This window comes from Buteo buteo, chromosome 19 (assembly GCF_964188355.1).
Source record: "Buteo buteo chromosome 19, bButBut1.hap1.1, whole genome shotgun sequence".
NCBI lineage: Eukaryota > Metazoa > Chordata > Aves > Accipitriformes > Accipitridae > Buteo > Buteo buteo.
The window spans coordinates 23,766,143-23,779,031 of NC_134189.1; the positions used below are offsets into that span (position 1 = coordinate 23,766,143).

The 12,889-nt window shown below is 49.4% G+C and overlaps 1 protein-coding gene across 1 annotated transcript; it reads right to left on the reverse strand.

The window, feature by feature from the left end:
• Positions 1 to 7,503: 7,503 nt before the first annotated feature.
• On the reverse strand, positions 7,504 to 12,744 carry LOC142042130 (uncharacterized). The gene is made up of 2 exons (XM_075051681.1): positions 12,566 to 12,744; positions 7,504 to 11,998 (listed from the first exon to the last, which is right to left on the reverse strand). The coding sequence occupies exon 2, from the start codon at positions 11,985 to 11,987 to the stop codon at positions 11,001 to 11,003; it is 987 nt and encodes a 328-aa protein (XP_074907782.1). The 5' UTR covers positions 11,988 to 11,998; positions 12,566 to 12,744; the 3' UTR covers positions 7,504 to 11,000.
• Between the last annotated feature and the right edge of the window lie 145 nt (positions 12,745 to 12,889).

Sequence of the window (12,889 nt, forward strand, 5' to 3'; positions counted from 1 at the left end):
TGACAACTCTACATGCTATTTTGAGTGGAATCTAGGCAGAAGTCACTGTCACATGCAATCCTTTCTGTACTTGTGCCTTTAGGTGGAGCAAAGTCTTCATCTAACAATATCCCCATCATTCCTTGTCTGCAGCAGCAGTTGCTGAGGCACCCTATAGGAGGAGCTTTTCACGTATCCCAGTATGTGATTTTAATTGACTAAGCAGATTTTTTTTATTTCCGGATAAAACTCTAGATTGTTAATTACACTTTCCATTCCATCTTTAAATTAGGTTTCAGAATTGCTAAGTGTCTTTTTGTAGTGGTCAGTATTTTGCTCTGTAAAGTTAGTATTTAACAGTATAAAGTTTTCCTGTGTCAGCAGGAGCTGGCTAACTGGAATTTCAGATATTTTTTTTTGTTGATTTTGATGTAGTACCGCTAGATTTTACAAAATTAGCATCTTTGTCCACAGAGTCCAACTCTGGACACATGCTTAGTTTCAGGCAGCTCTTTATTCTTCCCTCAACATTTTGCAGCGGAATGTCTTCCCTCTTTCTTTTTTCTTTCAGTATGTGCCTCTGAGACTGCAGAGGCCTTTGTCATCTTCATGAGTTTTCTAGGAAAGCCATGAATTGAAACACATGGTCCATCGCATATGCTCCATCTGACATGTTTTCACTTGAGTCACTCCTTCACCTGAGATGCGTGCGCTGCAATACCGTACTCCAAACCAAGAGACGAGTGCTTTAATCCGGAGCGCGTGGTGAACCGCCTCAAACGGAAGCTAACATTCAGGTTTAGAAACCAGGGAAAGTATCGCTAAAGGAAGAAGGAAAGTCGTTTCAGGTTCTGCTTTAGGCTGAGGCCTTACCTTAATTTTGGCTCTTATTATGCTTGATTTTTAATTAAACTTGTAGGTAGGTCATGTTATTGAAAAAAACAGTATTAAATTAAGCTTCCTGTATTTGTAAGAAATTTATCCTAAACCGTGTTTTTCCCTGGAAAATTACCAGCTCAGCAATCCCTCCCATCGCTCTTTCTCTTTTCCATGCCCCTGGGATCCCCGTCCTGCTGCAGCTCTGGCTGCTCTCCCCCACTGTCTCCTTAGCCAAGCCTGCGCGAGAGGAGAAACTTGCTGCTCCTGCTTCAGATGGTCTTCCTTGCCGGGGAGACCTGGGTTCTGCCGTCTCGGTCTGCTGCCTGCTTTGCAGCCGGGACAGGAGGCTGCAGGGGACAGACGTCCAGCCACAGGACTTCCCCTAATTAAGTTCCCATTTCTAGGTGCTGGAGGAGGTACCGGCTCTCTGGTTTTAACCCACTACTGTAAACACAAAGAGAAAATGCTTTTCCCACAGAAGTCAGGATAATTCCCCATAAACACAGGAGGAAATCAGCCGTGACTCCCCATCCCTTCCCTTGTGCTGTCTGTTGGAGCACACAACTCCTTGTGCTGTCTATTGGAGCACACAACTGGGGAAGGACGAAAGGAGATAGAAGCGAGCATCCCAGCAGCAAAAGGCTCAGGGAAGAAGAAAATGAAAACCAAAATCTATCCATGTGTCATCAAACCACTTGTGACAAGAAAAACAACTTCAAGGTCAGGGCAAGAGCACACGAGACAAAGCCAAGCTTCACAACTCAGTAAGGACTTTTCTTTGTTTACCCAGTCTGGAAGTGTGTACTAGACAGAGGAAGGGAGCAGGAGGAGGGCTTGAAGTTTTAGAGTTACCCTGAGCCCTGGGGTGCAAACATGAAAACATCACTGTTTTGCCGAGCAGAGAAGGTGCCGCTTGGTTTTTGTGCCACAATATTTACAGCGCTTCAAAGCAAGCCGCATGTCACTTTAAAATACCAGCAGATCATCTCTAGAGCATTTTCTAAACACATTTTGCACACTTCTAGATAGCCGCTCATGGCTGGTGTCCAAACTACTAAGACAGCAAACTTTGATCTCTGCAGGACTTGACATCTAAGCACACAGGCTGGCAAAACTACCAGCAGGTAAGCAGGCTATGAAGAGCTGTCGCTACTATCCATACCAGCAGACTTGTTTAGGCTCCCTGCATTCAGATTCCCTTGATTCACTGAGAAAGCTGCAGCTAAACCAGGCACAATGCCATTTCGTTTCTGTGGCACAGACTTGTGAAGTCCCCTGGGCCTTGGCTGTAGAGAAGTTTAAATAATTGCTGCTGGGCATTTAAAGCAATCATTCATGATTGCGGTTTCCCATTTGGTACCAGTGATCATTAAACTCGTCTAAGCCTCTCCTCCCCTTCCCTCAAACATTTTCTGCCTGTCACACCGACACAGCTGTTTGTGTGTCTGTACGGTGGATTGAATCAGGAACTGATCCGGCTAAAAATAACCGAGGGTGGAGTGGGGAACTATTACTCTTCAGTCAGTGAGACTTTCCAATCTGCGTCATGATGCAGTTGCACACAGAGTGCACCAGCACAGTGAGCAGAGCATGGGAGTAAGTGGCCACGAGGACACGCAGAGGAGGGGATGAGGATCACTCGTTTTGCTTTTGAGAGAAATGCAGGTGGAACCACAGCTTCAGGGGGCCGAGTACTCAAAGGTACTTAGCAAGAGATGAGCACCGATTCCAGCTGTGTAATGTACACATGGGAAGTAAAAGATTCATAAGCTGGTCCTCCTTCGGAAATACTTCTTATGTGCAAAAAAAAAAGGTACAGTTCTGTTCAATGCCTTTGTTTTGCTTTCGCTTAACTCGCTCCTGTTCCCCCAGGGCTGTTGTTTCACGACTGGATTGCATGGTGGCAATACCAACTTAAGGAACCGCTGAGCTCTTTGAATATTTGTTACCACCCGCCCCAGACTGCAATTTTCCCTCATTTGTGCCAACCCTGCTGTTTGTGGAGCTGTGCTGAGCGCTGGATCGGGGAAGCAATCCAAGTTAAAAATAACCCAGCGGGTGGCTGGGGATGGCAAGAGCTTCAGCCATCCGATGTAATCTGCTGTCGCAAGTTGGGGAGCGCTGTTTGCAATTGCAGGCTCATGAAAGCCCGGCCTCGGAGATACCTATTTACTACGAGAAATATGAACTTTTCAGCCAGCTGAAGGAGCATTGTGAATGAGGCGGCTGGAATCCTTTGCCCATGTTCATAAGGGACAAGGGAGCAAACCTCACTGTGCACCAATGCCAGCACAAAACGTCTTCCCACAAGCTTTACTTTAGCAGCCCTTCACATGACGGTTTTGCAACAAAAGCTAATGGCAGTCTACACTATTCAGCTGATGTGTGTTGTTTATTCTGTGGGTTAGGGAGAAAGTTACCATGATTTTTAAGTGCTGGAAGGGTACTGCAGATATGGGGACTGTGTTGGCACCAAGCAAGAGAATAGAAGAGTATTCTTTACAGACATGAATCTAATAGCTCTGTGTTACAGAGCAAAGTACTAATTTGTGGCTATATTCTAGAAGAACACCTCTTCCTCTCAGCTCTAGAAAACCAATACCATTGCTGTGATGCACCAGCACTAACCTACGTGATCACAGCAGCAGTGACATGATTTTCCCCTACTCATAGGCTTGGAGGGGAGCATTTGTAATTATTCATTCTCTCTTGTATTCCAAGACATATCTGGGTTTCTTCTGGCTTCTCTCTTCAGTTCATGGTTCATTTCTTCTGGCTTCTCTCTTCAGTTCATGGTTCATGCTTCCTGGGTTGAGTATTTTTAAATACCAGTCACTTCCTTTTTCTCCCCCTCCTGCTTGTGACTTGGCATTTCACTGCTTCCCTCCCCAGGAATGCCCCTGCTGGGAGCTGGCTGGCTTGAGCCCTGATGGCAATGAAGGTGAAGCATCAAGAGCTTCAGAGCCTGAGGAATTTCAGGATCTGCTCAGCTTACATTTCTTGAGAAAGCAATTCACCCTTTCTTCATATGCATTAATGGCTCCATACACATTGAGGTGGAAGGTGCAGTTGAAACCCACAGTTACATTAGCATTAGCGGCTACATTGCATATTAGCCAAATGAAAGCAAGTGCCTGAGGCTTAGGGCAGGATGTGGCTGCCCTAAGGCAAACCCTAAATGCTTTCACACCAACCTCCGCGCTCAGGCCTGAGACATAAGGTCACTGTCAGCCATGCCAGGTAACTCCATAGATTTCAAGGGTCCAGAAGTACCATCATATTTTGCCAACTTCTTTCGCCTTTCTAAGAATGTGAGGACTTGTGTTCAGTGATTTTAATTCTTCTTTCTCTAGACACAAGGAAAAATGTTTTGTTCCACCTCCCTGCCCCCTGCATTCCCATTGCCACTTCCCTTTTTGTGATAATTGTTAAAAGATCTCTCTCTCTCTTTTTTTTTTTTTTTTTTAATAAAGCAGCTTGTGATTCCTGTTTGACCCTAGGTTCAAAAAGGTTTATCATATGTCCAATGAATTGGGAAGATATCTGCAATCTCTCTAATGCATACTACATGTAAACTCTCTTTTTCCTGTTTTGCTTGGTATTTCTGCCTGCCTGAAGGCATAGAGAGAATTCAAAGGTCAGCTGTGAAAGAAATCAGGCAAGAAGAGAGAGCAGTTGCCCTGCAAAGAGGCATCTTCTTAAGCACAACAGGCAGGTGCAGAGCTGTGGGAAGCAAGTTCTCAGTCCCTATCCTAGAAAAGAAGATCTTCTGGTAAGGCTGGGAAAAGGCAGATCAAATGTCATAGGTCTGTCAAAAGCTCTGCCTTCTGTAAAGGCAGATGCATGTTCTATGTGCTTTGGGGTGATCTGGGGTAAGCAGGCAGAGACTGCCCTTTCGTGAGGGAAAACATTGACGGAATAGGGACTGACGCAGAAAAGCCTCCTCTGTGGTTCTGTGCTTAAAGATGGGAAAGCACACCCACCTGAACCATAGCTAGGTACAGTTCAGCAGTATTTTGGTGAAGGTCAGCTTGAAGTAGAGACATAGCAGGCAATGGCCCAAAGCAGCATATGACCAGTAGCAGGAGAATTGCAAAGAGCTCTGGAAAGCAAGAAAAAAGAAGTCCAGAAATGAGGGAGCAATTACTTGGGGGATCTGGAGAATGGTGACCCTTCTCCCATGCAGCTGTTACACCTCCATACCACCCCCTCTTCCCAGCAGCCTCAGGAAATCCAATTTCCCAGTCTTTCTTCCCAGCCGTTCATCCCATTTCAACCTCTTCTGCTTACCCTTTCCCTCACATGGTGGCCTGGTTCAACCATTCACCTTTGAGACGGCAAAATGCCTTGTGATGCCTTTACTTTGGCTATGTTGTCCTTTTTAATAATGCCATGCCATTACCCCTACCCTTACCCATGCCCAGGGCAGGGAGATAGGCTTGTGCAAGCCAGTTGTGCTTGCACGATGACCAGAGAAACCTTTCCGAGGAAGCTTTGTCAGGGGTCAGACCAGCTGCATTTCCAAGCAGAAAAACCTTACTCGGTCTGGCCTCCTGAGACCTGTTGCGAGTTCTGCAAGTAGCTTTGCTTTTTCAGATCAAGGTTACTTCGGTCGATTCCTTGAGGCTGTGCAGCCAAGGTTTGCTGTGGCATGGTGGAGTTATTTTGAACTGCCTGTCCATATGGCTGTTCAGACAAGTCTCTTCTAAGCAATGCCATCCTTTACATCCAATAGAGCGGTTCTTTGCACAATGAGTGCCAAAGGGAAGGAAACAAAGGAGTTTGCACATCTTTGCACACTCTGCATCCATGAGGATGTTTGGACCTGGTATGGCCTGCTTTCATCAATGGGTACTGTCCTGGTTTCAGCTGGGATAGAGTTAACTGTCTTCCTAGTAGCTGGTGCAGTGCTATGTTTTGAGTTCAGTATGTGAAGAATGTTGATAACACACTGATGTTTTCAGTTGTTGCTCAGTAGTGTTTAGACTATAGTCAAGGATTTTTTCAGCTTCTCATGCCCAGCCAGGGCACCTGACCCAAACTGGCCAACGGTGTATTCCATACCATGGGACGTCCCATCTAGTTTAGGAACTGGGAAGGGGGGGGCAGGGAATTGCGGCTCGGGGACTGGCTGGGTGTCGGTCAGCGGGTGGTGAGCAATTGCCCTGCGCATCATTTGTACGTTTCAATCCTTTTATTACTACTGTTGTCATTTTATTAGTGTTATCATTATCATTATTAGTTTCTTCTTTTCTGTTCTATTAAACCGTTCTTATCTCAACCCAGGAGTTTTACTTCTTTTCCTGATTTTCTCCCCCATCCCACTGGATGGGGGGGGAGTGAGTGAGCGGCTGCGTGGTGCTTAGTTGCTGGCTGGGGTTAAACCACGACAGTGCTTTCACTTACCCTTGAAGGGTTACTGGGCTCTGACCATGCTGTCCCACCCACCCCAGTGTGTCCCCCAGGCACAGACTCAGCTCTCTGCAGCTACAGATAACTCCACAGAAAGTCTCAGAAAGACAGACGAAAATTCTGCTTCCCCTAAGAAGTCTGGCCCCTATGCTCTCTGGTTCCTTAGGTTCTCGCATCTGTTCACGTGAATGAGTGTACCAAAAACGCCAGGCCTGTGAGAGGAAAACCAAGCATTTGTCGAAGTCCGTCAGGACTACAAAAGCAATGTTACCAGGTGGATTTATGCATTTTCTATGAAGAAAGCCAGCAAGCATTTGAATGAGAACAGGGAAGGGACCGCTGAGAGGTGGATCAGCTGACTTACAAGACGTATCAGGTCTGGCACGGAAAGGCTAAAGGCCCTTCAGAGTTTGGGACACAAGAGCAAAAGCGGCAAAGCAGCCTACCCCAGCAATGCCTCTTTTGGCCTCTGTTTGCTCCACCTCCTTGAAATATCCTGTATTTTCCTTTTTTTCAGAGATGGAGGCTCCTGTTGTTGTGTCTCTGGCTATTCAGACCAGTGTTGTTGGGGTAAAGGGGAAACCGGGCCACAAAGAACAGTTTGCTGTGCATGCAAGGGCAGTTTTGTTTGTTTGATGTATCTCAAAAATTGCTTTAGCAATTACACATAAAATACTTCTGAAAATTTATTAAACACGTAAAACGCACCTCTTGTCCAAGATCAAAAGAAATCTGTTTTCCCGGTCATAAACAGCGAAGCAGGAAGGAATGTAAAAGAAATTGTATTTCAGTCATCACTATACTTTTGTCAGCAATGGACTGGAAAACTAGATCCCGTGCAACCCAGGTGACAGAACTGGGAAGACAATCGCCTCAGAGCAGCTGCAGCTCTGCTAGAACCAGGTTCGTCCACCAGCAGGATGGTGTGTCACTGCAGAATAAGGTTCTGCCACTTTCTCTCGTAAAGGAACAGTGAGCACTGTGTGCCATCCTCTGGCTTTTCAGGTTCATGCAGAAATGTTAGATGAAAATGAAGACCAATTCTAAGAATACCCCTCACCTCCGGGTTCTTATTTGCATTGCACAGCAGCTGTGCTAAGTAATAGTCATCCCTCTGTGAAGGATGACACATGTATTTCCAAATCTGGTCCTGCCAGGGGCCAAGAAACTGTGATGCTCAGGAGGTCACTCCGGGGAGAAAGAAAGAAAAAGAAAGATGGAATAACACAGAACTCTAGGGTGAAAAATTTTATTTCAGAGACGTCATTCATCCATTTGTCTATCTTAGGTATTTCTAAAGTGCCATAGTATCACTGTAGTATCTAAGCACCATGAGCACAACAGGAATTTACAGCATTCTACAGAGCTCTCTCAGCTGGCAGGAGGATCTGGGCACCAGTTGGTGACCATGGGTCTGGGATGGAGTGTGCTAGGGAGGGTCTGCTGAAATTATAGTAGCTAATTACCTTCTGCTTTTTCCAGTAGTCTCCCACTATGATCCTGAGGGAGGAGACAGCTGGTAGAGAAGCCAGTGAGCTAGCTGCTGTGAAAGTAAACCTTCTGGTTCTTGACTTTTTGCACCTGCCCATACCTCAGTCTTCTGAATTTGGTTTGCCAGTTTGTGCTGCCCACAAAGCAACTAAATTCCTGGAAGAAGAGGAACATACTCTGTAACTTCTGCAACAGCAAAGGAAGGGTGGTGCCCAGATTCTCCTCTCCAGCTAGACGATCACAAATCGTAAAAGGCAGACAGGCTAGGGGAAGGGAATTATTTCAGCCAAGTGACACTGAACAGGGAAAACTAACTGGCTGTTGAAAGGAACTCCAGAAATGTGTTTACACTGGTGAGCAATCCAGTCCTAGCCGCTGACTACTGCACTGGCAATGTGCTGTGAACCCTAAGGCCACTTTGATTTGGCATACAGTATTAAATAAGTTCATAAAGATCTTTGAAATAAATGCACGACAATCCTCTTAATTTATAGAGCACTGTTAAGTACACACAGCACTTTACGAAGCATGTAGAAAAGAAAATAAATGCTCTGAGGACTGCTGTGAAGGCATATTCAGGGGCAGCTGGCGTCTCAAACCAGAATCTCGATGTGAGAATTTCCCTTTGAGTTGAGCTCAGCCATGTACAGACCTGGGTTCGATTTTATCGAGCCGCTACAGCGAGTCCGTTCAGATTGCCAAAAGAAAAGTTGCATTCACAAGATGGCTGAGAAGCCCTGTTTACCAGGGAAAGGCAAACAGTTTTAGTGCTGTAGATTTCCTTTAGGAAACTTAAACTGGAATGGGACAGACCCACACAAATTGATCAGTTCTACAGCTGGACTGCAGCATAACCTTTGAAGTCAGCTAAAAATGAGCCTACTGACTGAGAGCTGTAGTATCCCTTCTGAAAGTCTGCTAGCAAATGAAAATCTTGACGCTTCTGGAACCAATTAGATGACCATTAGTGACATTTCCAAACCACTTTCCAGAAGTGGAACAGAAATCAAGAAATCATTGGTTTGAAGCTGTTCATAAAAAAACCCAAAACAAACACAAAGCTAAAAGCAAAAATGTGCATTTGCAGATGAAGGCTTTGGTTCCTGTGTAAACAAAGCCCACCCCATTTCTGAAAGCTCCTTCTACTTCCCTGAGCAGCTGCACATAAAGGTGCCTTGTTCCTCTAGGAGCTGCAAACAATTTCATGCTCCCCCTACAGCTCCTTTTTATTAAACTATATGAAAATAACATTTTATCAGCAGTTGAGTGTCAAGAAGTGGCTTGGGGCTTGCAGAAAGGATCCCTGCAATCCCTTGGAGAGTAGCAAGTTCTGTAGAGCAAGCCATTCACAAGCAACCCCGGCCAGCAGCTGCTCAAATCCATCGATCTTCTTAGCATCTTTATTTCCTTCATCTCTTCCCTACCATAGCTCCAGTCCTTTTACCAGCTTCAGTCTGCATTCCTTTTTCCAGAGACCTACTGAAGCCACGGAGCCAGCTGCAGGATTAGTAAGGTACATCGCAAAACCAGGAATCTTTTCTAAGTTCCAGCAGTGCTGGATAAGCACACCAGTCAGTATCATCTCTAAAATGAGCAGCAGCAAAACAGTCAAAAATATAAACAATGTAAAGTGTTGCACTGCAATTCATTGTAGTTAAAACCATGAGGAGGGTACATCCTACAACTGCCACCGATACGTACCTGTGTAAAACGAGGGGGAGAGTACTACGCTGAGTGACATTTAGAAGTCGTTCCTTGCAACCATAGGGCCCACAAAGTTTTTATAGATATATAAATAAAACAACTCAATTCCAGATCTTATACACACACACACACAAAATAATCAGTGTAAAACTGAATGTCCTGATATGAAAATTCAGATGTTTTAGTACAAAACTTATTTCTCCCAGCTTCTAATTGAGAAATGCTACTATATACAGTATGTTTAGCATTTTGAGAAGTACTGATATGGTGCAGTGTCGTACAGCTGGCCATTTTGACTCTTGCCATGGTGTGCGCACACGATTGCTCACATCTGAGTGTGAAGATACACTTAGTATAAAAGCTAGTTCATACATATGTGAATACACACATATAGGTGTTATTTACACACTTGCGCGCACACACACTGGTCAAAATGGAACTTGAGAAATACTGGTATGGAATCGGGTCAGTCCTAGTACACTGTTGTTCTGTCCTATTTTGCAACACAGCTTACACCAGCCCACTTGAACTGTATGTGTGAATCTGAATTCTGCAAAGCGAGGAGGCTACCAGTACAAACTCACAGGCAACCTCCATACACCTGTCAAGTTGCGTACCACAGTCTTAGCAGCAGCAAGTATAATTCTGATTCTGATTTTTTTTTTTTTATTTTAAGCCTCCAGGTATGATAGTTTTCTACATCGGTTACCCACCAGTTCTGAGATTCCAGAACAGGCCGTGCCCCTATCCTGCAGCTCCCTTGTTCCTACCATCCACACAGCATTTGCAGAAAACCTTTGCAGGCATGCCTTCCCTCTCTGGTTCAGGGTATGCCTACACGTTCCTTTTACAAGCAGACTCAAGCGGCCTTTGCCTGTGCTTCAAGTTGGCCCGCACACTGTGGTGGCATAATGCGGAGCCTCCAGCTTCTCAGCAGGACTTACTTAGCTTTGACCTTCCTGACTGCTGTATGAGACACAACGCTGGCTTAGACCACAAGCATGGTGAGCTTCCATAGACCTGTGCAATATTATATCGGTCACAACATTTCAGCTGCAGGTGGAACACAGGCCCTTAAGGACCTCATCTCCCATCTTATTTCCCCTGACGCGACCACACGTGCATATGTTGCATGACCAAGCAGCCTCTCATCAGGTGACCTGACCTTGTGCGTTCTCTCCTCAGGCTCCCCGGCAGACATCCCTCATGGGGAGGTGGGAGAAAACATCTGCACCTTGGCCACACGGCAGATGGCATCCGATTCTAGTACCTGGGAAAGAGGATGCCAGGGCTGCACAACTACCCACCGCAACCACTCCTCGCTTTTTGTCCATGCCCGAGATGCGTCGGGCGGAGGAGGTGACTGAAAAGGGCAACGGGGGCCACAGGAATTACTCTGGCCAGCTGCCTATAATCCAGGGGCTCTGGTGTAGTCACACCCTTGTTCACCCCCTTGTCCCTTAGGCACATTTTGGACAGGCCGGGGTCAGAAGCTGCATCCTACATCACCCCCAGGTCACACCTAGCGACGCTGCCTACCACACATGCACCCGCTGGTGTGAGACTAAGTAGGAGTTGCGACTGAAGCTCTTCCCACAATGTGAGCACTTGAAAGGTTTCTCCCCGGTGTGGGTACGACGATGACGGATGAGGGTAGAGTTGTCACTGAAGCAGGTCCCGCAGTCGGCACACTTGTAGGGCTTCTCCCCAGTGTGAGTGCGACGGTGCTGGACAAGGTGCGAGCGCTGGCTGAAACTCTTCCCGCAGTCAGGGCACAAGTATGGCTTCTCGCCCGTGTGGACGCGCCGGTGGATGACCAGCTTAGAGCTCTCACTGAAGCACTTGTTGCAGTCAGCACACTTGTAGGGCTTCTCGCCCGTGTGGAGCCGCTGGTGGGCAATGAGGTTGGAGCTGTCGCTGAAGCGCTTCCCGCACTGGGGGCACTTGTAGGGTTTCTCGCCCGTGTGAAAGTTGGCGTGGCGGAGCAGGCCCGAGTTCTGGTAGAAGTTCCTGCCACACTTGGCACAGACATAAGGCCTCTCGCCAGTGTGGTTGCGCTGGTGCTGCACCAGGTGGGTGCTCTGGCTGAAGCTCTTCCCGCAGTCCTTGCATTGGTACGGCCGCTCACCCGTGTGGACGCGCTGGTGCTGGATGAGGTGGGAGCGGCGGCTGAAGCTCTTGCCGCAGTCAGCGCACATGTACGGCTTCTCCCCGGTGTGGATCCTCTGGTGGCGGATCAGGTCGGAGCTGCGGTTGAAGCTCTGCCCGCACTCGATGCAGATGTAGGGCTTCTCTCCCATGAACGCTCGCTGGTGCACCACCGTCTCCTTACGCTTTCGGAAGCCGCAGCGAGAGGTCTTCTCCGGCCCCGTCCCTGGGGGGAGAAGGTCTGACCTCGAACGGGACAATTCCTGGTCGCAGCCCGGAGAAGAAGCTTCCCTCATGAAAAAGTCCGAAACGGCCCCGCGGGGTTCGGCCGCCTCCGGCCCATCTGGCTGGAGATCCCCCTCATTTTCAGTCATGCTCCCATCACCTGCCGGCACAGAAGGAGAGCCGCGACACGACCCACACGTTTAGTCACGGCCCGCGGCCCCTCGTCCCCACCCCGCCTGGCCACCACAGCCCCCCACGGCCCAGTCCGGCCAGGCTGCTCCGTGTCCCTGTCCCCCCCCCACCCCGGCCCACTCCGTCCCGGCTCCGCCGCTTCCAGGGGCAGAGACGAAGGCGTCGGGACCGGCTCCATCCTCCTGCACGGCCAGCCCGGTCACCCCCGGCCGACATGGGCGCTGGGGAAATGGGGGTGGGGGGGGACACCCCGCGGCCGCCCCTACCGCCGGCGGCTGCTTCGCTCCCCACCTGAGAGGGCTGGGCCGGGGCACGGGAGGCCGGGGGGGCGGGGAAGGAGCTACCGGCAGCGGCGGGGCCTGGCGGCGGCTCCCGGCCGGCCCTCCGGAGCCCCGCCACCGCCTCCCCCCTCCCCCGGTCCCGCGGGGGGCAGCACCGGCGGCGACGCTGCGGGAAAACCAACCCTCCGCCCCCCCCCCCCATCCCCGGGTTCCTCGCCCGGAGCCGGCGACCGCCCCGCCGCGCACCGCCTCACCTCCGCCCGCCGACGCGGCCCCGGCCCCAGACCCGGGCGGGGCGGAGGGGAGGACGGGGGGGGGTCGCCGGGCGCAGCCCCCGGCTGGGCTCGGCGCGGCCACCGGCCGCGGGGAGGGGGAAGTTTCCCCCCCGGCGCCGGGCCGGGCCCGCCCCGCCGGCACTTCCTGCGGCTCCCGGCCGGCCGGCCTCTATGGTTGTAACCCTTGCGGCCCCGGCCCGCCCTGCCCTCCGCCTCTCGCTGCGGCGGGGCGGGCGGAGGTTTTCCCCCCCCTCCCCGGCCCTGGCCGGGTGGCGGGGCTGCAGGAGAGCCCCGGCAGGCCCG

What these genes read in the sequence shown, in the direction of transcription:
- LOC142042130 (XM_075051681.1), bottom strand. Translation starts at nt 11,987, where the DNA reads ATGACTGAAAATGAGGGGGATCTCCAGCCAGATGGGCCGGAGGCGGCC.